The sequence below is a fragment of the Cheilinus undulatus genome, linkage group 10 (assembly GCF_018320785.1).
Source record: "Cheilinus undulatus linkage group 10, ASM1832078v1, whole genome shotgun sequence".
NCBI classification, from domain to species: Eukaryota; Metazoa; Chordata; class Actinopteri; order Labriformes; family Labridae; genus Cheilinus; species Cheilinus undulatus.
In genome coordinates this window covers 46145234-46172782 of record NC_054874.1, presented here as the reverse complement: position 1 = coordinate 46172782, position 27549 = coordinate 46145234, and the positions used below count along the sequence as shown (strand labels likewise).

The window sequence follows — 27549 nt, the reverse complement described above, 5'->3', positions numbered from 1 at the left end:
TTTTTGCCCATCTTTGGAACTTCTTTTTGCCCCCTTTCACCATTTTTTTGCCACTTCTTACCAAACTAAGATACCCTTTTCCATTAAATATCAATTGTTCCCGTATTCTCCATTGCCTCCTCTTTTTGCCACTTTTATCCCATTGTTGCCCTCTTCACATTTTTTTGGCCACTTTTCGCCCATTTAAGCTACATTTTGCCATTAAAAACCAATAGTTTCCTATTTTTTGCCCATTTTTGCCACTTCTTTTAGCCACTTTTATCCCATTTTTGCCCTTTTCACATTTTTCTGCCAATTTAAACATCCTTTTGCCATTAAATACCACTTGTTTTTTGTTTTTTTTTTCCCTCATTTTTACCACTCTTGACTGCATTTTGCCCATTTTAGTCACTTTTCACTCTTTTTTTGCCTTGTATTTGCCATTTCTGGATAATTTTTGCCACCGGTAACTCATTTTTTTTGTACTTTCTCACCCATTTTTGCTGCTTTCTGACTCTTTTTCCACTTTTCTTCCCATTTTCAACCCTTTTCATCCATTTTTGCCACTTTTGGATCATTTTTGCCCCCTTTAACTTATTTTTTGCTACTTCAAGCCAATTTTGCCACTGTTCACCACTCAGATTGTGGCTCTTACAAAGGTATTTTTCAACAATTTGGCTCTTTGGTTGAGCAGGGTTAAGTAACACTGTTGTAGAGTACGGTGAGTATTGGACTTCATTGTGTCAACCTCGGTCCGGTTCTTCTCTGGCCTCCTAATGGCCATCACCCAGGCCTGTGCCAGGCCCATGCCCCATCTCTCCACGTATTCACTTAGCCAACCCCTGAAGACAAACACAGCCACCCCCAAGGTCTGGTACAACCCACCGGGTCCAAGTTATTTTCTTGTTGATACACTGGAGTCTCAAACCTGCAGGTTGCTCTTTAAGTTGATGGATTTTGGATCATGTGGGTGTCCTTCAATCAGAATAATCAGTAGACTTTGTTTACGCTGCTTTCCTCTGCACGGACTGATAAAAATGGGCGCACATGTTAAGACGATCATCCGACTGCATCAAACACCATCACAGCATGATAAAACATCTATCTGTCTATTATACAAGTCACGCTGTGAACTCCCACTTCTTGCAATTACGATCCAGCGGTGGTCATTCTTCATTCGGCGAGTTAATCAGAGGTCCACCTGGACCATGGGCCGCTGTTTATACCCAGGAGGAGCTATGCGATCCCACAGGCGGCTTTAATGAAAGCAGGAATATGCAAATGTTGCAGTAATTTCATTTGAACGTGACTGTTCTCTTTGTCAGCCGATGGAGGTGTGAGTGGAATACGACGAGCTGGTTGTAAAGTGATGAACAAATGTGTGAGTATAGTGTGCGTCTAATCACATATACATGCAAATTCAAGGCTGTGCAGAATGCAAGCAGTGCAAGTGATGCTGCATATAATGAGCGTGGTGCTGCTCGGCCTTTGTATCCAGCCGGCCTTGTTGGAGTCATGGTAATACCTCTGTGTGTCTAATTAGGATTTTCATGGTGTACGTGATTTGTGTTTCTACAATACATTTGGGAGAGTTACAGCATTTCCTCACACATACTTTTTTATGTTTGATTAATCATTAAATATACTAAAATGGCCATGGAAAATCCTATTTATTTTTGTGACTCTGAAGAATTGCTGTTCCCTGGAAGGTGGAAGATCACAGAGCAGGTGGGTTTTTAACAAGTCAAATGAGAACATTTTATCCAGACTGACCTCCAAGTTGGTGCGGTTTTGTTCTTATATGTCGGATAGTCCAGGTTCTCTCATATCATTCCCTGTTTAATAACTTCTACTGTGTCTTCGCTGTGTTTCTTCAGGATAAGAGCTCCTGTTTCAGCCGTGCAATGAAAACCTGAACATGCCCAAAGAGCATTTAAACTGCACCAAGTGTATTTTCTTTGATTAACTGTGTAGCTGCAGCAAATGTGTAGGGTTGGACAAATGTATCCACCAGTGAAGATGAGCCAATACTGTTTTCTCTGCAGGAGCTTCCCAAGACAGACTATGTATCAAATCACTACTGGGTTTTCTTGTGATTCTCACGAGTCGTGCTGCCTCCAAAGGTGACATGATTTAGGCAGAGAGAGAAAAGCAAAGATGCTCGTTACCCTGAACAAAGCATAGGAAACTTTGGTTCCTGAGAGTGCCACATTCATTCTATCATTAGTTCCAAAAGGAATTAAATGAATAGAAATTGTTACAAATCATGGGTTTCATTCATTTGAACATCTAGAATCACTCATAATTTAACAAAAGGAACAAATACATAGACTCCATCAGAGTTTATTACAACAGCATTTATATTTCTTAATTCTGGCTTCCTCCCATGATCAGAAACATGCTCATTGGGCCCATTAGGGACTCCAAATTGTCCTTAGGTATGATGGTTTTCTCTGAATGTTCTGTGACTGACTGGTGACCAGTCCAGGGCAAAACAGTCTGGCAGAGGACCACAGCTCTTTTGTCGACTGCTGCTGTGAGACACTACATCTGTCGGGACAGATATACATACTAAAACCTTCCAAATAAAATCAGATGAGGCTTCCTGTTAGGGTTAGGGTAAAAGTTAAGGTCAGAAGAGGACATCAAAAGATGTCAAAAAAACCATAAATGCAAAACCTAAATACAAAATATTTGAGTAAACACTCTGCTTATAGGGAAAAAAGGCTTGACCTCTATGAAAACACTCTGACACAGCTAACTAGCTAAAGCTAAAGATAAAGAAACTACAATAGTTACCTTGTGTATACTGGTCTTGTATACTTTATGCTGTTTCCAATAAAGATTTGATTATAACAAGCTATGTAAGCTAGTGTAGCTACTTTACCTATGTAGTTAATGCACCTACATTGGCTTAAGTAATAATTTCAACTATGTTTCTAGCATAGCTGCATTAGCTTTAACTAAAGATAACAAAGCTACATTGGCTTATGCAGTAACTTTAATTACATAGCTAGCATAGCTACATTAGCTTTAACTAAAGCCAACAAAGCTACACTGGATTATGCAGTATCTTTAATCATGTAGTTAGCCTATCTACATTAGCTTTAGCTATTGATAATGTAGCTTGTGTGTGTAGCTTTGTTAGCTTTAGCTAAAGATAACAAAAGGTACATTGGCTTATGCAGGAACTTTAATTATGCAGTTAGCGTAGCTATGTTAGCCTTAGCTAGGGCTAATGTAGCTTGTGTCTGTAGCTTTGTTAGCTTTAGTGAAAGCTAATGAAGCTCCATTGGCTTACGCAGTGACTTTAATTACGTAGCTAGCATAGCTACATTAACTTTAGCTAAATTGGCTTATGCAGTAACTGTAATTATGTAGTTAGCATAGCTACTTTAGCTTTAGCTAGAGCTTATATAGCTTGTTTCTGTAGCTATGCCAACTTTAGCTTAACCTAACAAAGCTATATTTTACTTTACTTTGCAGTAACGTTATTTACGTAGCTATCACAGCTACATTAGCCTTAGCAAGAGCTAACATAGAGTGTCCGTAGCTGTTTTAGCTTTAGCTAAAGCTAATGCGGATGCAGACACTATAACAACCAACTAAATCTCTAATTTATTGCGGGAGATTAAACAAATACCATTCATCTAAGGCGGAATTTCTGTTTTATGTTGTTATGGCTGAGTTTTTCATGTTTTCATTGTCTTTACCGATTGTTTTAAATAGAGTGATGGAGGAGGAGAGCTTCAACTGCCAGGTCTGCCTCACACCAACCTCACAGCTTCCATGTAGGATAAATGTGGCAGATTTTATATTTGACTTGGGTATCATCATATGTGAAGCAGAGCTTTATGTTTGTCCAAGCAAAGAGTTAGACGGTCAGATGGACATATTTCAAAGCCCTGAGATTTTCTGTTGAGTGCAGTTTGCTTCTAAATCTCAAGGGTCTTACACAACCAGAATAAGAGTTGACCAAATTTAATAGACCTTACTGAAAAAGCACATTTAAAAGCATTTTAAATAATTGGTAATATTAAAAATCAACACAACTAAAAAAAATCCACAGAATGTATAAAGGAGAGGAAAACTCCTGCACGCAGTTTAAATTGCACAACAAAATGCCAGTCTCTTTCAGAAGTGCAACATTGCCAATACCAATTTGTGCAATTAAGGTAATGTGCAGAAGTTGCTTTTGGTTCCATTATAAAGGTATTGATATTTTTTTGTACAAGTATCATATAAATATTAAAACATTGTTATTGTGACCACCCTACTGTGCCTGAATGCATCCTGAGTAGAGCGCTGCCACTGCTGCTTCACTGACATGCCTGTCATGCTGTGCCTCCTGTGTAGATTCACTGTTTGTGATGTTGCTTTTTGAACTCCATGTGGTTGTGTTTGTTCGTGTTGGGCTTTAAGGAGACTGTTTGAATATGCGCCATCTTTATATGTCTTTGTATTTTCTTTAGAAAAAGAAGTAGCAAGATATGAGACACCTCATACTGATATCTTTAGTAAAAGCTCCTTAAACAGCATTTTGATGTATATAGGCCATTATACTCTAGCCAGTAAAACCTGACATGACAAAAGACATTATTAAAGAACATGTAGGAGCATGAAAACAAACAGATTAGAACAGCAAAAATATAACATGTCTGTTTGCCTACCGTGCATCAGTGTCATCCAGCGAGCAGTTGCACATGTAACCTTGGGCCTTGGGTACACACACCCTGCCGTGGGCACATGGCTGGGAGGCACACGGGTTGTCGGGGAACTCGCAGCGGGCACCGTGGAAGAGTCCTGCACACCTGCAGCGCGCCTCTGCACAGTAAATAAAACACATCCAGACGTCTGAGACAAGAGCGACTGATCATCACAGCCAGTTTCCCCTTACAGGCAGTAAACAATCAAAGAAAAAGGTCAGCCTGATCTGGTCAGAGAACAGGAGGGAGTGTTTGAGATTTAAAGTTAAAAGTCAGCCCTTCAAAACTTCAATACTATTTAACTGCAGTCTTGTTTTTGTTTTTCCTTTGGTCAAAAACAGACGTATTATCACGTTTGTCTGCGACCAAAGAGTCTGTTCTGAGAAACGCTTAGATCAGAAACGGCAAACATCCTGTTCAGTCAGTCGTCTACAATTAAAGAAGAAAGAGCTGAAGCACCTGAGAACGAGAAACAGACCTATTAGGACTCTCAAGAGCAGGAAAAATCCATGATGCACTTCAACGAAATGTTTTCTGGGTAAGGTTGGAAACACACAGAGATGATTTTAGGCCTGATGTGACTGGAAGACATGGCCTGACTCAAAGGATTGTCAAAACCAATTTAGACAATAGATAGTGGACGGGCATGTGGCCAAATTAACACTATATATGGGAAGTCTGACTGTAATTTAACCCTTTACTTACAAGATTTGAAGTCCAAGTATAGAAGAAAGGAATTAGTTTTTAAATTTTATGCTTAATCAATCTGATAAACTAAAATATTACAGCACATTGCTGTCTGAAAATGTAAGCACACAAACTATATGGACAAAAGTATTTGGTCACACATGCTAATTATTGGTGTTCCAAGCCGACCTGTTGGCAAAGGTGTAGCACCTAGCCATGCAGTCTCCATTTATAAAACATTTGTGATCCTAAATGTGTCCTTCTGAAGAGCTCAGTGACTTAAAGTGTGCTACCGTGATGGATGCCAGCTGTGCAATAAGATGGTTCACGAAATTTCATCCCCTCCACGGTCAGCTGTAAGTGATATTATTAGAAAGTGGAAGCATTTAGGAACAACAGACACTAAGCCACAAAGCGCGAGACCATGCAAAATCACTGAGCGGGGTCAACGACTGCTGAGTTGCATGGTGCATTGAAGTCGCTAAAACTGCTGATTCCAGCTGAAGAGTTCTGAACTTCCACTGGCGCATTAATGTAAGCACTAAAACTGTGCAGCAGGAGCTTCATGAATGAGGAGCTGCATGCAAGCCTCACATCTCCAAGTCCAGTGCCAAGTGTTGCAGGGAGTGATATAAAGCACACAAACACTGGACTGTGGAGCAGTGGAAACTTTTCAAATTCAATTCAAACCTTTATCTATTCTCAAGAGGACATTGAGGTTTCCCTAATTTCCAATGTCATTGGTAGAAATATAATCAGTTATAACCAGTAGAAATCAATTAAAATAATAACAATTGGAAACAAAGTGACTAGAAACCAAGAGAGGGTAGGACTTCAATCTTTAGCTTGGGGCATCAAAGGAAAATGCACTTTTACCAAGTTCAGTGGAAGCTTGAGGAACCCTAAGAACTAACCAATCAGCAGAGCAGGTCATGTGAGTGCTTGAACTCCACTCCAACAAATCTGAGATGTAAGGTGGTAGTTTTCCAATGAGGGCCTTAAGAATGCATAAAAAAATAATAATATTTAAAGTTTCAAGAGGGTCCTCACCAGGTCGGTGCCCGGGCCCTAACAATGTCTGTTGCGCCTGTTTTTAAGGGAAGGCCGCCCAGGCTTCTCATAGAGGACACAAGGATGAGTGCTGTACCCATCAACAGTCATAGATCTAAGGGTGGAGTGATGGACAGTGTCCTCTGCGTGCTCTGCAGAGTGACAGCCAAGACATTTTGGACAATACTATGCTTACAACTTTGTGGCAACGTTTTGGAGAAGGCCCTTTTCTTTTCCAACATTAGTGTGCCTCATTGCACAAAGCAAGGACTAAAGACATGGTTAGATGAGTTTGGTGCAGAAAAACACAGAGCCCTGACCTCAACCCCACTGAGCACCTTTGCGATGAACTGGAACGGAGATTACGAGCAAGGCCGTCTCCTCCACAGTCAGTGTCTGACCTCATAAGTACTCTACAGAATGAATGGGCACAAATTCCCACAGAAACAAATGTTGTGGAAAGCCTTCCAAGAAGAGTGGAGGCTGTTATAGCTGCAAAAGGGGGCAACTTCATATTAAACTACATGTATTTGAATTTGTCATTACAGTCCCTGTTGGTGTAATGGTGAGGCGGCCAAATACTTTTGTCCATATAGTGTATATTACCTCCATCTGATAACTACTTTAATACCAAACAACCAAAACATGTCTATTTGGAGACATTTGAGCAGAATTAACAGTCTCATAACTGATACTGCAATGCTGCAGGGCCCTTCTGCTTATTTGCCTATTTATGATTACACAGATACTCGTGACACAGCACCAGTGGGCGAGGACACGTTACATCAGTCAAAGCAAACCGCCGCTCACCTGAAACATGACACAGGGAGAGTATGTGAAGTTTGTAGGCCACTTTACTCACTTCGATGACTATTCTGAGTCGACTTGGTGAGGTATGGCCATCTTACACTCTGCCATTGTTTGAGATGATTTCCTATAGGACACTGATCATCAACTGGCAGCCTGAGGGCCACATCAGGCCCCCCAAAGCTTCCTATCCAAACCCAGAAGATCTTTAAATTCAGAAATGGAGGAAGAGAAGATGATGTGGTTTTTGGCGTTTCATGTCCGTAGCTGTTAAATCCACCCCAAATCAATTAATATTGAAAGAGTTTAAGAATGACTTAACATTTGGTCTGTTTTTACAAAAATTCACTTGTCAGACATTATTGGTACTTTTTTTTTTTTTTTAAAAGACTGGCAGAAATGTTTCAACAATAACCAGATAAAGTAGTGCAAAGGGGTTTGAAGGTGGCAAAAATGGGTTGTGGAGTGGCACAAAAGGACAAAAATTGGCAGGCAAAGTGTTGAAAAGAGGTTAAAAAGTGGCAATAATTGTAAAAGAGCGTGAAAGAGAGAGTTGTAAGAGGGCTGAAAGTATTTTTAAAAAGTGTTAAAAATTGCAAAAATAGTGCAAAAAAACTCATAAAAAGGGGTTAAACAGTGGCAAAATAGATGAAAAGTTGCAAAAAAAGGATAAAGGGGCAAAAAGAAAAAAGGAACCATGGTAAAAAGGATTTATAGAATGGCAAAAATTGGGTTAGAGAGGTAAAAAGTATCAAAAATGAGTTAAAAGTGGCAAAAAATATAGCAAAAGGGGTTAAAAAGTGGCACATGGGGGAATAATGGTCAGGAGAGTGGCCAAAAGTGGTTAAAGAGGGGCAGAATGGGTGAAAAGTTTCAAACTTGGTTTAAAAGTGACAAAAATTATCAAAACCGGTCAAGAGTGGCAAAAAATGTTGCAAGAATGGTCGAATAATGTCGTGAAAAGGGGTTAAAAAGTGTCAAAAATTAGTGTATATAGGTACTAAATCACAATTTGGGAAGGCCCATTCTCTGATTTGAAAGAAAATCCAAATATCAATAAGATAACATGTTAATTATGTCAAAATATTTATTTAATTTCTGTTTTTCAGAAAGTCTGGCCCCCAGAGTCTCTGTCAAGACTAAATCTGGCCCTTGTGCAGATGTACTTGATGACCCCTGCTATAGGACCTGCAGTACCAGTTATACATTACATCTACATTATTCACCATCAGCTTTGTGCATGCAAGATGAATCCTACATTGTGCTTACAAGATGAATCCTACATGACAATACATACTATCTTTATCCCTGCCAGAGCCAGGAGTTTTACTGTGCTTGGGTGCAGTACAGAGCACTCACACTGGTCAAAAAACTGGAGCTTTTAGGGTCAAACATGCTTGGCCATGGTACAGATTGCCTAGTGTGAGTGCGCCTTAACTACCTGCCACCTTTCGGGGTCTAAGGTTCTTGTAATTCTTTACAGATAGTAACCAGATTTTTCACTGACATGTTTTTGTCACCATGCTTCCAGACTCTAACAGTCCTGTTAAAGTCAGTATAGGGAGAAGAAAACAAGCCAGACCTTGCAGTCTTCATATGCCCTTTTGCTTCACATCCCCTTTACACCGTCTCAGAAAGCACACCAAATCGAAGCTTCAGTAAAACAGCAGGGGGAAGACTTCCTATTGTGCCGTGTAAATAAAAAAACATCCACAGCCTCCATTGTTTTGCTGCCTGTCTGATTACATTCGCTCGACCTGGGAGGATCTTTGGGGAAATAATATTTACTTGTTGTTTGGCATCGCGCTCCGCAACTGTGCCTGAAGTCGAGCTGAAATGTGGTTTGACGTGATGATGAATAAGGTCCTGAGAAAAGTAATACCCCGCTGTAACCCGCTGCCCTGTGTCTGCGGGGCACAGCACACTCTTTCGTACTTGTTGTACAACATTATGCAGTTCAGCGACCTAACTGGTGAGGAAAAACCAACAGGCGGCGGGTTTGTGATAACAGCTATATGCTTGGTTTGTTTACACGCTTCTTCTAAAGCACAGAGATCTGTATGATCTGCAGCTTTGTGCTCGCTCACATATCCACCTTCTTTCGAACATACTGCCTGCAGACGTTCCCACAGAGCCCCATGAGAATAATATTATTTTAAAGCTCCTGCTCTTTTATCTGCAAAATTGCAGGTGTGCTTATCAGCTGCTATTCTAAGTAAAGAATAAGGTGAGCCAGCAGACATCCTCCTTTGTCTGACATGAGAAAAAGCTCAAAATAAGACATTGCGAGGCCCTCCGACACCAATTTCTTATCTTTTGTGTTTTGACAAGAACTGATGCATTGGGCCAATTAGTGATAACCTAAAATGGTAATAAGCAAGCAGTCACATAAAAGGCTGAGAGTCTGATAAAAATATCAGGCCAGAAGAATCTTTCATGCTGGAGTTGAAAAACTTAGAATATGCGGGCTGTAGAGAGAAAACACCCTGGCTTCACCACCCTTTTAATAGAATTCTTTTTAATAGATAGACGGTCAATACTTTCCATTCCCTTAAACGTGTGTTATCTCTCTGTGAGGACACAAATCTTTACGAAATGCTGCTTAAAATACTTTCTAGTTTAGCGCTGCCAGCTAGCTGCTCTGTATGGTTAATATCATCATTACAGGACCTTCAAATAGGCAGAATGACAAAAGGTCTTGACAGAAAAAGAGGCCAGTTATTAGTACTGTTCCTGACTGCTGGTGTCAAAAATAAAGCTAACAGCATTTTAAAAACCACCGCAGTTCCTTATTTGTTCACACGAGGCTGCTGAAAAAGCCCTACATGATTTTAAAATGCCCACTGGTGCAGCACAAGTAAACATGTTTACAGACTGGCACAAAAGAGCGTTTGGCTTGTTTTTAATAGCACACACTGTATAGGGGGTGAATTGTTCCAACTTTCCTGTTCTGAGTTTATTAAGGTGAAGAGTGATGCAGAAATGTGGAGAAATAAAGGGATAGCTGTGTTTATTTCCAACATCCCCTCCTTTGTTTCTGTCTTTTTGGGCTTTAAGTTCCCAGATTTGATATAAAACAGCAGAGAGCCGAAACTTCCCCTTCTTTTTTGGTTACCTTACAAAGTTGTAGTGTTTGTGCTCATATGTTTACCACTGATTGGATTTAAATTATGCATCATTATCCGATTCTAACTGTGTTCCTGCAGCTTTAATCTAGCTGTAATTTATAGTGTGGTAACTTTATATCTTTATGAACCATTTAAAACTTTTCAAAGATTCATTAAATGAGCCTCCATGTGTTTAAGTGGCCTTAGAGGAGAAAATGAGCACACACAGCGGGCTGTGTTTGGTAAAGAAGATGAATGGCAACAGTTTCGATGCAACCTGGGACTTCTTTTAATCTTGGGAGGGTTTTATCTGGGAGACAACAGCCTGGGTTTGTGTTCCTTTTTTTCATCCTTTTCTCCCTTTATTTTGATAGATGACAGAAAGATTGCCAAGAAACAGAAGGGGAGAGCAAAGGGGGATGTAATGTAACAAAGGTCCCATGCCAGAATCTAACAAGAGACGTGGTTACATGGCACACGTTTAGGATGACACGGGTGGGCCTTGTGTGGCTGTCATTCTCTCTTTGTAAAGAGTCCATGCTATAAACTAAAAAAACCTTTCTAAAGAGTAAAAAAGACTTCAGATTTTTTTTCTTCCTAAAATTTTTACCTATATATGTTCTTCTCTTATTACGACTGACCTTTTGCACCTGAGGTTGTGGCACATTCTGTGCAAAACTTATGCATAGGTCTCTACATCATCAGTGCACCCACCTCCGCTGGAGTCCTCTTCACACACTCCTCCGTTCTGACACGGGTTGTTGTCACAGGCTCCGGCCTTGCTGCAGCACTGATAAATCCCGAACACCCTCCTGCTCCCCGGCCCCGTCCACTCCTCAGAGTCACCCACTCTTATTGGCTCCCCGCTGAGCTCCAGGCCCTCGAGGCAGCCGATGAACGGATGCTGGTCACCCTCAGGAGCAGAGCCCTGAGTGAGAGAAGCAAAGAGGAGCGCCCCGTGGGAGCCCATCATCCTGCATGGCTCGGTCAGTGGGGTGAAGGCTGGATGGTGCTGGTCCAGGGTCAGTCTCAGGGCAGAGGAGCTGACCTCTAGCAGGACGCTGTGCCACTGGCTGTCTGAGGCTGGAGCTGATCTGATGTGTAAGGAACCAGGTGCAGAGTTTCCACAGCTGTACCTGAACTGCAGCTCTCCGTCTGTCAGCTGAGGATAGAAGATAAGGATTAGTTAGGAGCATGTTAATACTCAGAAGTCAGAGAGAGATTTGATAGGACGGAAGTGATTTTATTTACAAAAACCAGAGAGTCCTCCTGTTATAGACTGTTTGTTCAAGATTGAACAAAGTTCTTGAGCAGTGGGAGGAACTGCAGAGACATCCAATTCTATGTTTATACGTCCAGATTATTCTAAAACTTATAGGAAGTTTTAATATTTGCCAAAGGTAGGCAATTGTCTGGAGTCTCATGCTCTAAGGCAGTGGTTCTCAACCTTGGGGTGAGACACTAAGAGGAGGTCCCCTGATTCCCTAAAAAAACTAAGAATATTTTTCAAATTACACTGTTGCCACTTTACTCCAATATTAACCCATTTTCATCCATTTTCCCATCAATGTTAATACATTTTTGCCATCTAACACCTATTTTTGTCAGTTTTAAACCTTTTCCATCACTTTTTTCTGCCTGTTTTTGCCACTTCTAAACCAATTCTTGCCACATAAGCCTAATGTTACCTCTGTTGACCCATTATTGCCACTATAAACCCAATTTTACCACTTTATACACCCAGTTTTTCCCATTTTACCCACATTTCACTTCCTGATATGCCAGTTTTTGCCAGTTTAACCAATTTCTGCCAATATCTGCACATTTTCTCTTTCTTAGTTCACTCTTTCTTACCAGTTTATATTGATTTTTCAATTCAGTTCCAATTTTTTCACCAGAGTTCCACACATTCTTGCCTATTTCAACCACTTTTGAACTCCCCTTTACCACTTTTTATGCCCATTTTTTCCATCTTAACCAATTTTTGCCTTAATTTTTTTTTTGCCATTTTTATGTAACTGTTGCCACTTCTAACCCAAATCTGCTACTTTTAAAATCCAATTTCACCACTTTTTCCCACCTTGTTGCCATTATTAACCCATTTTCAATACTTTTTTTAACAAAAGGGATTTACATTTTTTACGACGGCTTAATATTACACAAATGATTAAAAAAGATATTTGTTTCATTGATTAGACTGTTTATTTTATCAGGTTAGATATAAATTATGGTTATCACAGCTAACTTCATAATGGACCATGATTTTGCTGACCTGCATGGTTTCCCAGTTTGGCTGAGCCCCAGAAAGCTCACCCTTTACCCCCTATAATGCCACGTTATGTAATAATGTAATACATTTTCAATTCATTTTCAATGCATTTTGTAAGCCACTAAGCAGTTAGGGTTAGGGCAAGGTAGTAGGGTATACCCTGGAGCCCACCTTAAGTCCTAGGGTTAAGGTTAGGTGTTTAGTCTAAAGCCCTGAAGGGGGGTTAGGTTTAGGCATAAGTCACTAAGTGGTTAGAGTTAGGGCAAGGTAGTTGGGTAGAGCATACCTTGGAGCCCACACTAAGTCCTATGGTTAGGGTTATTACAGAATGTGGCGTGATTACATAATGTGGCGCTACACACCCCTTATGGATGACCTTGTCTGCAGATGACTATCTTAAATGTGGATGGCCATGTTGAACCACCTTCAGGCGCAGTGGGGGTCCCTGGTCTCTGGGACTTTTTTATTGGCACAATTAAAGGTTTAATGTTTTGGAAGGAATTAATGTTTTTATGAGTATGTTTTAAATAGGTGAATGTGTAGCTTTTGATGTTAGCTCATCTGAACTCAGAGAAGAAGAGAAAAGAACACAGTGACCGAGACAGCGACCTCTAGTGGATTCATTATTTTAACATCCATCCCAGTGTAACAGACGTGCCTGAGCATGTGGGACTTTGGTTGAATGTGGCATCTAAAATTAACAATCAACTTTTGTACGTAACATGATCATAAATGAGCCTTAGCTCCACTCATCCAGCATCAGGTTGCTGCTCTCTCCCTGCCTGATCAGTCCCTCTTCATACCCCCAGATACAAGATAGTAAGAGAAGTGACTTGTTAAAGCTTTCATGTCCTTGCAGGGGAAAAAAAACAACAACAAAAAAAAAACCATTTCTGTCCTTTCACATTGTTAAAAAAGTAGAAGTAGAATGAAGGTAAGAAGTAAGCCCCTCAAGTAACTTCTCAAAAAGAAAGTAATAATAGTTAGTGGTTCTTGTAGGCATAAGTCCCAAACTACCCTGAATCATAGCAGAGTACCTCTAAAGGGTACAGAACTATTAAATACATTAACAAACATTTACATTTTGGGTTAAATACCAGAACACTTTCAATTAAGGAGATGCCATTTTATGTATTCTAGTGCATTTTAACACCATATTAGCACTGGATAATCCAAACTGGTTCTGTGAGATATAGTTCTAGCTCTATATAGATCAAAAAAGGGCCCAACATAAAAGTCATTGCAACACTTCTGTTGCAATGACTTACCCAAGAGGGCAGTTTAGTGTGTTTTGCCAATGAGGAGGGTACTTAAGCACGCCTTTTTGCAACCCAGGTGGGCAGTTTATCATGTTTTAACCAGCCAAGGGGGCAGTTCAGTGTGTTTTGCCAACCAGGAAAGCACTTTAGCACGCGTTTTGGCTCTCGAGGGCACTTTAGCACGCGTTTTGGCTCTTGAGAGCACTTTAGCATGTGTTTTGGCTCCCAACTCAGAAATTAAAGCACAGTAGATAGACCCCCCCCCCCCCCCCCATGCACACCACTGCTCAAATGAGTCTTTTCCTTGGGCTTCAAAGTCACTAAACCCACTCCTACAATAACTATTATTTAACATAATTTAATATATTTTTTATTCATCCCATTCAGATTGAGAATCTCTTTGGTAATAGTGTTTAAAATGTGTCTACCACTGCTAATGTTTTAATGTTCCCTCACAGTGGCCCAGCTGCTTACTCCCTTAAAGTAATAAATGTTCAGTATGGATGTCTGCCTTCAGGGAGGCTCTAATGCAGTCTTCTTTTCTTAACACATTATTCAGTTTAATGAAGCCAACAACTTTTGATTAAGAAATAAACAAGTCAAATATCTGTTCGATTAAGAGCAGACCACAGAGGAATTCACACAAACTTTCTTGTCTGGATTAAACTGACTCACTCATCAGCCGTCTGTTTGCACCCAGTTGGCATTTAAAGAAGCATTTCAGACTCCTCTGTAGTTTATGTATCATGTTCTGATGTTTGTTATATTGATTTCTTTGCTCAATTATAGCAATTTTTTTTTGCTTGTGTGATTAGTAGCACAAAGAATTGATCAAGTGTTTTCTGAAGGTTAGACAACGTCAGAGGTTCTTTTAGCCGGGACTAAAGGATGTATCATACTTAGATAACTTATTTCAACAGTTACTAAGATACTTTTTTCAACATGAAGTTAGGGCTTAAATTAAAATATAAAGACATTTTTCCTTCTTAATTCTTCCAGTATCTGTTATCCTTATTTCTTTTTGGTGTATGAGTTGTGTTTTCATCTAAAGAGTCAGCTGTTCCCTCTATACCAGTGCAGCCCATATACCAGTATAAAATGTTGAGACATGCCCATCGTGACTACAAGTGAAGCTGCTACAATCACTCACTGCTAAAAACATGCTGAGACATACTGTAATGACTTTTTAACAGCTTTTCTCCTGTATGAGGTCATATTAATGAGTTTAAATACAATGGTGTTACACTCTTAGTCAAATACATTTAAAGAAGGGCTGCTCTGATTGAATAGAGTCCTCATTTAAAGACAAGGTGTGATGAGGGCAAGTGGGCAAAGTAACATACCTACCTATGTACCTACCTTCCTACCTACACCTATTCCTTTCCTTCCTCTCTACCACCCGACTTCCCCACCTCCTTCTATATCTACCTACCTACCTACCTACCTACCTACCTTCCTACCTACACCTATTCCTTTCCTTCCTCTCTACCACCCGACTTCCCCACCTCCTTCTATATCTACCTACCTACCTACCTACCTACCTACCTACCTACCTACCTCCCTGCCTGCCTGCCTGCCTGCCTGCCTGCCTGCCTACCTACCTACCTACCTACCGAACTACCTACCTACCTACCTATCTACATATCTACCTACCTACCTACCTACCTACCTCCCTGCCTGCCTACCTACCTCCCTGCCTGCCTGCCTGCCTGCCTGCCTGCCTACCTACCTACCTACCTACCTAACTACCTACCTACCTACCTATCTACATATCTACCTACCTACCTACCTACCTATCTACATACCTACCTACCTAACTACCTACCTACCCACCTACCTACCTAGCAACCTACGTATCTACCTAGTTCCCTCTTTCCCTACCTACCAACCACCTTTCTACCCACAGTATCTCCCACCCTACCTACTTTTCTACCTAACTACCCTCCTCCCTCCCTCCTTGCACAAGTATTATATTTACAACTGAAGACTGCAGAGGGTCCAACCTGTTTGGGGATGTAAAATAATCATTTTGACACAGTAGTATCACTTGGACCAATGATCGGTCATGACTAGTGTTATCATGGTCCCCAGATCAGGCCTGAAATTGCCTGGTGTGTCTACAGACATGTCTAAATATCCCACAGTGATAAATACATCCACCTGTAAATAAAAGAAAAGCAGCAGATTCACATGATGGACTCCAAACAGAGCTCTTCAGATAAAACTGTCATTTTCTCCCATCAGCCTCTGGAGAAAGCTCACATCACAGATGAACAAGGCTGTGCTTTTCTTTGACAAGTATTTTATGGGAACACTGAAGTCTGTTTTTCTGTCAGCGCCTCATGTTGCCGATGTTCCCTCTACACAACAACACAGCACACAGTCACACACATTTATTCAGCATTTCATCAACATCAGCGAGCTCCTTTCAACATTTCTGCTCGCTCAGCGGTCCCACAAACTAACAAGCCAGCAGCTTTTTATCTATTCATGTTTTCTTTATGTAACAGAAGACTCCTCATATCTCCTTTATTAAATATACACATGGAGTGTGTATTTTGCAAATTGCAAAGCCGTGATGCATTATTGATGCTGGTGCACGTCTGTAATGGCTGCAAGAAGATTTTTTCTCTCTTTTTTGCTGATTTATTTTCTATCTTGAAGTTTTTTCTGTTCTTTTTTAAAAGTGAAGCATGAGCAGGTCGCTCAGCACTCGGCTCTGCGGGATTTTGATGCTACTTTGCTTTCTGTCCCTACCAGAGGATTCTGTTTAATCCCCTGTAGCTGGGATGATGAAAAACACAGAGGAATAAATGAATGAGCAGGAATGATTCATTTTGGAAGGGCAGACCTGAGAAATTCCTCACATGGATCAATGATTGCGCACCGAGAGGGGAGGGCGATGAGGGCTTTGGCGTATCACGGGAAGATGCTGAAGCGCTGGCAGAGGAACAAGTGAAATCCTTGAGACATCGGAGGTGCCTGTCGCTTGTCTTTTAATCTATTTTACATGAGTCGGTGTGACTAGTGGTGTGATTTATGGTGGATATTTTAAGAGAGATAGCACACTTCGACGCACTGAGGATTTTACGGTATCAGCACAGTCGATGTAGCGCGGGCATCGTGTCAAGTCACAGTCCACAGGGACCGGAGTGCTACAGCATCAGTACTTCATGACTCCATAAATCACAGACCCTCAGTGCTAACGCTGCGAGCGTCCTGCAGGGAGCTCTAATACTGCCGGGCATAGCTTGATATTCAACAACGCCCGCCACACTTGAGTATTCTGCTCATATGTGTGCACACGGTGACACACAAACACAGCATGAAGGAGGCGGGGCTCATCACAACTTACACTCCAATATCTGTTCAGAGCAAACCTGTGATATATATATATATATATATAAATATGTAAACTGATGAATTATTCAGACCTAACACCAGTTGTCAGGACAACGCTCTAACTGAAGCCAAAAGAGTTTTCGATCATAGAGTTTTCATTATTGTTGTGTAAAAGTGTCCATACCAGCCCTGAAGTTGTAACAGCAATAGAGAGCTCAGCAGCAGTTCTTCTGACCAACAAACTTTTTAGTCTGTGTGCATTTGCACACCTTTAGTTCATTTTCTCTGGTCTAAATCATGAACCAAGTTATTAATTGCTGCAGACTGACCTCAAGTTTGGTCTGTATTCACCTGAATTTTACTTATCAAATACTGTGGGTAAGAGTCTCCCATTGGATAATGGATGATTATGTGTCAGCTGGCAATGAGTTATTTAACCCTAACCAATGCAGTGAGTAGCTTCGTAACCCTTAGATGCATGACCCACCAATACCTACACTCTTCCATGAGTGGGGTCAAAAATGACTGAAAAAACTGAAGAAATTTCTTTCATTTTGGTTAAAGATGATTATTTTTATTACATTTTGGTCAACAAAATAATTATTTAACGTTTGACATGTTCATTTATCAATTTTATTTACATTTTATCACAAAACAGCTTTGAGAAAGGTAAAAAAAAGTAAACATCCAAAAATGATCCCAACAGGAGAATGATTAGTAAAATAATAAGATTTGGTTTGATACTACATTATTGAATCATTTTCATAAACTACAGGAAATGATGAACTGTTCAGAGGTATTTCAAACTGTTTAACCACCAATGATGCATGTTATTGATAACTAAATCTTTTCAATGATCAGAACCAGGTCCATAAATGTCATTAACTAGAGGCTGACACTAACACAGAGTTGTCAAACTCAAGACCTGGTCCAGTTCTACCTGGCCCAGTGTAAGGTCTGCAGATTTCCTCCAGTATAAAAACGTAAACTTAGCCTTGATTATTTAAAATATCCTTGTCATAAAATGTAGAAAAAGTAAAAATAATTAGATAAAAAGTCAGGAATGTGGGAAAAAAATAAGTTGTGTTCAGGGCATAAATTCATGATTTTGGCTTTTATTTCATATATTGACCTTTAAATTTCACAACATTAAATATTAAGTCATATTTTGACCTTTTCAATTCATGATTTTGAATTTTATCTCAAATTTGGACTTTTTTAACCCATAATTCTTAGTTTTTATGTCATATTTTGAGATTATAGAGTCTCAGTTTTAAATATTAAGTCATATTTTGACCTTTAAAACCTTACTTTCACTTTTAATCCTATATTTTACCTATTAGAATCATAATTTAATATTTTATCTTACATTTTTAAAATCATGATTTCAAATTTAATCTAATATTTTTACCATTATAAACTTTGATTTTGATTTTTTTTTAACCTTTGAAAATCCTGGTTTTATGGAATTGATGTGAGGATCGACAGTAAATGTATACCTGACGGTCACAGTTGATAAAAATCAAAGGTTCCTAGGGTTAACCTTTGAACTTCTATAGAAAATGCTTGGGGTCATTTTTGACTCCATGTATGGAAAAGTGTGGTACTGATACAAAAAAATGCAATTACTCAAAAAATATAACAATTATATACAAATCCAAATGGCCTCATGTCAAAGACAACCTATTTGAGGAATACATGGAAGATTAAACAATAAAAAATTTAAATAGCAAAGGTATCGCAAAAAACAACAGCTGGGGTCATTTTTGACCCCACTTATGCATCTAAGGGTTAAACAGCCATGTCAAAAGACACATCCTGTGGTCGTAGAAAAGATGTTAATCTTTTTCAGAAGGGTCCAATTGTTGGCAGGCATCAAGCAAAGAAACCCTCTAAGGAGATTCCTGAAACTTCTAAAACTGGGTTAAGAACTGCCAAATGCATTAAAAACTGGACAGATAGTCGGAACTAGGGATGTCTGGATACCGTTTTTTTCCTTTCCAATACGCTTTCGATACCAAGGTGTTGGGTATCGGCCAATACTGAGTACTGATCCGATACCAGTGAGAACTTTCTGGACTCACTGTGCAAAGTAGCAAATTATTTCAAACCGATTTCTGACTCAAAAAACAGAATCATAATGTATAGCATCTCTGTGACCCTAAAGATGTTTTTCTGCTGATTACTGAGTTTTACTCCTAAATATTAAAATAACAAAGGGGGCTGCATCACAGGCTCTCTCTATCTCTCTACATTATGTTCTATCCAGGCAGCATGATGTGATTATAGAACAGCATGCAACTGGCTGACAGACCCTCACAAAGAGTACACAATATGGTGGTTAGCATTCACGTTAGCATTCGAGCTAGTGGTAATTCGATTATATGGATAAAAAGACATTCAATGTTGCGTGCATTGGTGTGGATCTAAAACTTAAAGTCCCCAAAAGTCACGAGTTCCAGGCTTGCTGAAAATGCTGCCCCAAGGGATTCAGAGGTCTCAACAGCGTCAGTGGGAAGGCATAACGGCTAGCTTCAAGAGGATAAACAAGTAAGAGGCAGTGTTAATTTCGTCGACTAAAACTATGACTTAAGATGTTTGTTGACAGCCTTTTTTCACTTGGTTTGATTTACCAAGTGGCTCCACTTTTTAATAACAAAAATGTAAATCTTGGGCAATGAAGATTAGATTTTGTTGCTCAGAATGGCTTGAAATGAATATGGCAGGTGGAATTGGTGAAAAAAAAAAAAAAAAAAAGTTCTACCCCTCCCAAACACATTCAATGCATGTGAAATAAATACTAAGCCAGGGGAAATGTGAAACAGTCTGAGGTGAGTCAGGTTATGCATGTTAAATTGGAAGAAAGTGCAGTAGTTTCTGGCTGAAAGGGAACATATCGCCACCTACTGTAGACGAGTCAGACACACTTCTAACAGATCAGTACTTCCTGTGCTGCTTATAGACTGGGATAGACATCACTTTTACCAACCTTATTAAGCTATAACCACAGTTAAACTTCTGACCAAGGTTCATCATGATGGTGGTCTCAAGGATGACCATGCCCCCCTTCAAAAGAGCTCAGTGAATGGTTTTATAAGTAGGAGAATAAAATATACACATCCAGCCACCATGTCTTCACCCGGTCCAACAAACATGGAAGACAACACTCTCAAACACCAACTAAACACCAAAAGAAGAAATGTTCTTTGGAAGAATTGCCCTCCAGCAGAGCTCAGACAATCAATACCAAAGAAACAAGACTTATTGGACTGTCACCTTGATGAAACGCTTTAATTAGATTTTTTGTTTTTATTTTACCCTGATTCTGGATGGAATAAAATCACAGACGAAAACTGATGTCAATAGAGCTTTCAACAAGTGAGGCAACAAATAAAACCTGACTACAGCTGTCACAGATCAGCATTAATCTACTTTGTAAGCAGGATGTCTCGTCAATACAGCCCATCCACAGTGAAAGGTCACATGTTTTATTCTCTTAGTCGTGTTCTTGATCAAGACACCGAACACCTTCCTTTTGCTGGTAAGATAAAAGCCTGACATGAAAGTCAATCAGTTTGCGTAGCTACAAGAGCACGAGGAATCAGCCAGCAACTCCACAGCGGAGAGCTTTTACATCTTTGTTCACCGACGAGTCCACAAACCGCTCCGCTGTCAGGTCTGAGCTGTCACTCCTCATCAGGGACGCTGTTTTCTTCCACTGACAAGTCACCTTTACTTCTTCTGCTCCATTTGCCACAGCGGCTTTCCATTCAAGCAGCTGCAATTTCCATTTCAAAGGTGATGGCTTGGAGTGCGATGTGTGCAGACATAAAAGAGAATTAGCAGCAGCAAATAGGTCTGAACTTATTTACTTTTTCTTTTTTTCTCTCTCAAAGAGCTCTAGACTGAGCATACTGATGAGATTTGGTGGTTAAAAGAAGCCGCTGGGATGCTCGGAAGCTCATGTCCCGAGAGGAACGATGCGCATAAATAGCAGCTTTTATCTCCAGGAAGTTTCTCCGAAGTCATCACAAAAACCAGGCGAGGGACTGCTCAGATGACCACGTTCAGGAATTCCTTTTGAAGCCATTTCTGCTCACAATGAATCAGGCAGGGACCCATTCTTGCATGAGAACCAAAACCCAGGAGGTCGGACCTTGGGAAAGGCTGAATGCCACTTTTGAAGTTCTCCGAGAATCAAATTGATTGAATATTCTGCTGGAGTGCACACCAGTGTCACACAAATGAGAAGCGCCCACAAGGGAAAGCATCTCTATGTATTTCAAGTCCTTATCAAGCTGATTTTTTTCTTATCTGTTCAGAGAATTATTCATGTCTCTCAAAGAATACAACAATTGATTATTCTCTTTCAACCTGCTTGTTTAATCCAGTACAATAGTCCTTGTATTGTAGCACCGTTATGAATCTTAAATTCCCTCGACAGTTCTGAAAAAGCATGTCAATACATACTGGAGATGGCATGTTTTCACATCATGGCTCCAGCAGAAGTCTCCCTTGACGTGCATTTCAAGGGAAAAGGGCAACATGTGGCTCACGTGCTGCGTTCAGAGCCGGCAGTCGTCATAACTGGAGTTAAAAGGGCATAGATGAGCTGATTACGCCGGGAAACCAGGGAATAATAAACCAGACGTGGATAAATAATCTGATGTGGAACTTTTAAGTGTGTGCGGGGTGGGAATTTTCCAATGCCTCTGATATTCAATCAGGCATTTAGCACACAAACACATGAAACAATCTGCCACACCGAGATAAAGGACAGGCATGCACGACGAGCTCTAACGTGTGATCATCTGCAAGATTTGGCAAGAGAGAAGCAGCAGGGCTTAGAGGGAAAAAACACTAACTTTAAACAAGCTCTCCGGCTCTCATGCTGGCTTTTTACGTCAGCACAGAAAATATGAAAAGGCCCAGGATGAGGCACGGTTGGTGATTCATGGTAAAGAGGGACTCTAGACTTAAATGTCAATGCTGTCACAAAAGATAGAAGTTTAAACGGAGATGATAGGAGCTGACAAACTTCCTCTATCCCCCTATTTCAGTTTCATCCAGAATATGTTCTCATACAGTGTGTGTGAGATTGTTCAAAATTAGCTTATCATCTTACTGCACTGAACCACACAGATGGAGAAACATGCAACTTTCCTCTACATGCAAACAGAACTAAACCCATGTTTTTACATTCTAAAGAACAGCAAGTAGAACACTGACTAAAAAATGTTGGATGAGATGGTGAAGAAGTTTAAGTTCAGTCAGAATGCAAAAGCAAATAAAAACTGTATATACATTTTTACTTGGCAAAAGATGCTCCCTGGGTTGGTCAAGCAGCATGGGAGTGCAAACTCCCAAATAGATAAGACACATTTATGACAATGCATACTGAATACAATAAAATTAGTTTACAAGCAATGAGACCATCCAGCATCATGAAGTGCTTTAATGCAGACTCTTTCATTTTCAGTGAACTCTCCATGTTTTACCATTTTGAACAGGAATGAGGAATTTCAAACTAAATTCACCCAAATTTGAGCTAGCTCACTGGGCTTCTCTGAGAAGACAGAAATTAATCAAGCATAACATTCAACCGCTAAAACTCATTTTTCTGTTCAGGAATGAAAGTAAATAACTATAATTTGACAGATTAATCAAGAAATATTAATGCGCTTTACTATTTTTCAGTTTTTTTTGAAATCAGTAAATTTGAAAATTCATGGATAACAATTATATTTCAGCATCAAAAATATCATTTGGGTTAAAGAGCTTCTACATATGTAATATATGTAAGCAAAATCTGGGTGACCCAAATGTAAGACCTTGAAAGGAAACAACCAAGAAGCATCCCAGTAAGGTGCCCAAACTACCTCAGCTGGCTCCTTCAGATGTACATTAGCAATGTCTGTACTCTGACCTCTGCCCTGATGTCCAAGCTCCTCATCCTATATGTAAAACTTAGACCAGTAGCCCCTTCAGATTAAACTAAATCAGTTAGCATCCATGATCTCCATCATCTGACCACTGCTCAGAGTTCACATGAACTAGAACAAAGAGAAATTACAGAATCAATAGCTTTTCAGTTCAGCTCTTTCTTCACCAGAATATAAAAAGCTAGAGGAATCGGGCTTTTTACCTGTTTTTATCACTGATGTGTTATAGCTTATGTAACTTTCTGCACCCATGCATGCTAAACATGAGCCAAAGATGACACCCATAGTAATACAGCCAAATGTTACACCATAGTCACTGGTCAGTCAGTCTCTTTTTTGTTTTCTTAGCTTCATCTGTTGCTGTCCTTGTCCTTCTCAAGGATGGCATTTAATGAATAATAATTTACGGCTGGATAGTTCAGTGGTTTCAATTGTTGACTGTGGTATGGGATATCAGGGGTCCCAGTTAGAGCGTAAGTATCCATTGTGGGCCCTTGGATAAGGTCCTTAACTCCAGGAACACCTGTCCCAGATGTAAGTCGCTTTGGATAAAGGCATCTGCAAAATGACATTGTAACACTGAGTTGTTTTCCTGGCAGTTTGGGGTTTTTGCAAACATGCAAACAGCATTTTAGGTCACTGAAAATTCATGTTTTGAAAAAATTCTTCCATGGTAAAGGTAAGCCAGCAAAAACAGATTTGGGGCTTATGGCAACACGGTGCGCACTGCTTTGTCTCTGACGTCACTGGAGTGCAATGCTAGAACTTTAGTTTACACGGTAAACGGTGGATGCCAAACTTGTCCTGGTGGTTGCTGATTGGACTTTTTACAGTCTTTTCCACACATATAGGATACTTTGGTTATCCACCCAGGTATATTTACAGCCACTTGAGATATTTGCCAGGCTTATTTCTTGTTTTTATCATTATATAATCCACATCAATGAAGGAGAGTAAAACTGAAACAACCGCTGGTACGTACCCCCAAATGATAAAGTATGTCAGTATTTACATCAAATTATTCTAATCTATTTAACTATTCATTGTGTATTAAAATACTTTACATTTACATTATTTTTTTATTTTTGTCTGATAGATTAGTTCAAAGAAAAAATAAATGCTGTATCGAAAAGTGTAGACTTACATTACAGAACTTTTACTGATGCGCGCAGATTGTCGAGCGGTTTGTGGTGCACACAATGTACAGCAGGCGGCTGGGGTTCGTTTCTGGCCTGTGGCCATTTCCCCGCATGTCTCTCCCCTTTCTCATCCCTGCTTCTGAATCTATCCACTGTCCTCCGCTATCTAATAAAGGCATGAAAAGGCCCAAAAAACTTGACCATACACTCCGCCTTTTCTCCCAGGCCTTGCAGATAAAATCTGCTATAGCAAAGGTTCCTTTTCTGAAACAGAACTCAAGTTTTTCATAGTCATCAAACCAGAAAAAGTCAGCATTAATCAAGGACATTCTCCTAAAAAGTAAATCATTTAAGTAATCATAAATTGGACAGTAAAACAGAAAATTAATCTCAGTCTCAGTTTCACCAAAGTTACACAACAAACACACTCTGTCTCCCTCTGGAATGGCATTAAACCTGTCAGTCTCTATGGCTAGGGGTAAAGTTCCTGAGCTTTATTCTGCTTCTGACTTTATCAATGTCATTGTGTTGTCACTGACACCTGCTCTGCTCTGGGGTTTTTCTGCTACTCTCCCTTCCTCAGGCTTTCCTTATTGGCACAGGAAGAGTAGGAATGTGTGCTGTTCCTGCTTGATGCTATCCACGTAGGCTTGTGGACAGACAGGGGGATCCAAGAGCAGCCACACCACCAAATACATAACAGCGTAAGTGCTAGTTAATAACTGCAAATAAGTAAGACTGAAGTATTAAAAATGTTCACTGCCACTATTGACTTGCTGTATCTTTACTTTTGCAATGATGTCAGCTCTAACAGCCCTGAAGTTGAATTTATTCTCCGAGTCTGAGGGTGTCAACAGGTGCTGTGTTGCTGTCAGTGTTGACCCAGATTCACATTACAGGATGGCTGTTTGCAGTAAACACAGAAAAGGACAAACAGATTAGACTCAAAATGTAAGACGAGCAGCTTGCCAGATATCACATATTTCAAAAACTGTGACACCTGCGCTGATAACACGACTGCCGGCACCAAGTAGCTAATAAAATATTGACATTTGAGATGATATCAGTGGGCACGGTTGAAGTGAACACCCAGCAGTGTTTGTGAATCAAAGCTGGAAACATTTTGGATTGAAAAGCTTTGCTCAATGCCCGCGTTCCCCTCTGAGAACACCCGCAGATTAAATCAGCCGCTTGCAGATTTTATCATTCTCATAGTAAATTAGCATCAAACAACATTACACTAACGGCACCTGAAAATTAGGGGGAGATTTAATCGGCCCACTGCAGAAGCACTCCAAGAGCAAAATAAATTACGTGCAGGCTCATGGGAGAATACAACAAATATTTACTCTTCCTTCCAATGAATGGAAATGATTTTCCTCTTCATTTAGTTGTAATTGCACTGCTGCTTTGTGTTTTATCATCCTGAGCTGTTGTGACATTTCCATGCGGCAGACAATGACGAGAGATTTCTTTCATGTGAGCAGAGCAAACACATACATGGCTTTTCTTCTCCCTGTCCTTGAACCACTTTTAAATGAATGCTGCAGAAATGCTTGAGGCCGACACACTGACGCAAACAAACCGACAGTAACGGCATGACTTAATGAGCTGAAAACAGAGGAGTGAAAATGTACAAACTCAATCTGATTTGGGGGTTTTTATGCTTCACTGCTACCTTGTTATCCACAGGCAGTGTCTGTGTGTGTAGATTGGATTATTATTACTGATGCAATAAAGTAAAAGCGGCATTTTAATCTTTTAGCCAGTTGAGGTGGAGAGAGGTTTAACAATTTAGTGAACTTTATCAGAGTTAGGTTTATAGTGGGGCTTTATAAGGTGTGATACTGGCCTATGCTGGTGTAAAACTTGTGCTAAGATAGCTATTAGCAGCTTCAATTTGCCATGAAAACACAGGCAGCTATGACTGGATTACTAAGAAATCTTAACCTCCTGAGATCCGAGCCTTTGTTTGGAGATTTTTTTTTTCTCCCACTTATTTGGGATAAATACTGTCTGATAAGTTAAAATATCAGTCTTGTCGTTGAACAATAATTTTTTTGAAATTTTCCTTTCCAAAACCCCCAGAAATTCCATAATTTAAAAAAGAAAGTCTTTGAAAGTTCTCAAACATATCTTTAAAGTATCTCATGAAAAGTACCACAATATTTCTTTAGATAGTCCTCAAATCTTTCAGTGAAAATTCCTCAAAAAGCCTGAAAATTCCAATTAAAATTTCCCCAAAAATCTATGCATTCCTAAAAATTGCAAGCAAATGTCTCATATTTGAAAGTAATTTCCCACTTAAATTTATTGGCAAATTCTAGAAATTTTCAAAAACACTCCAAAATTCCATGAAAATGATGGAAACAACCCAAACCCCTTAACATTTTCTAAGAAAAATGCTAAAAAATTCAAAGGACAATCATGAACCCCAAATTCCCAATCCAATTCCCCCCAAATTTTGTAATTATTTCCCCATATTACCATGAAAATGCAAAAAAAAATGAAAGCAATTCAAAGCCATGAAACCCTCCAAAAATACAAATGTACACTCTCAATTTCCATAAACATAATTTGATAACTTCCAGGCAAATTCCCTAAAATATCCAAACAGATTATCCCAGCATTCCAAGCAAATACCTTAAACTTGAATGGACATTTTGGACAATAATGACATCAATTCTAATACCAAAAATGATTAGTATAGAAAGCCAAATGTAATGTCTTCATATGTGGATCCAGGGTCTTAAGAGGTTAAACTTGACATGAAAATTAATCACAGATAGATTAAGTAACAATGCTGCTCATGTAGAGTCAGAATGATCTGGAAAGTAACTTCCAGGCTTGGATAGTGCTTATAGCTTCTCCTTCTCATCAGAGTGCAAGCCACCATTGCTACGATAGCATCTCATTATAACATTCACATGTAACTGTGAACAGTTTCTTCTTCTAACATTACTTTCAGTGTAGTTTAATGTTTTGGAAATGATGGAAAAGACATCCAGAAAAACCTGTAAAAAGAGATTGATCAGGAGTGAACCATCTCACCTTCTTTACTATCTTTGCTGACAGCTGCATATGCAAATCAGAAATAGTGGTGCCACTCGGAAACAAAACATAGCATAAGGGTGATTGCTGATGCAACACTGTCCTGTCCTAAAACTTCAAAACTTTTGGAGCACTTTACCCTCAAAGCTGCAAATAAAAGTGTTGAATGTTGTGAAAAATGTTGACATCCTTCTCACTAATCCCTGCTTGC

General features: G+C 39.7%; 1 protein-coding gene across 1 annotated transcript in view; it reads right to left on the bottom strand.

Annotated features, from left to right (window-relative positions):
• fat2 (FAT atypical cadherin 2) overlaps window positions 1-27549 on the bottom strand; it is a 162928-nt gene that overhangs the window by 17663 nt on the left and 117716 nt on the right. Inside the window, exons 23-24 of the mRNA XM_041797927.1 lie at window positions 11051-11498; window positions 4650-4803 (exon numbers count right to left, since the gene is read on the bottom strand). Of these exons, the coding sequence (XP_041653861.1) occupies window positions 4650-4803; window positions 11051-11498 (602 nt within the window). The remainder of the gene's footprint in view (window positions 1-4649; window positions 4804-11050; window positions 11499-27549) is intronic.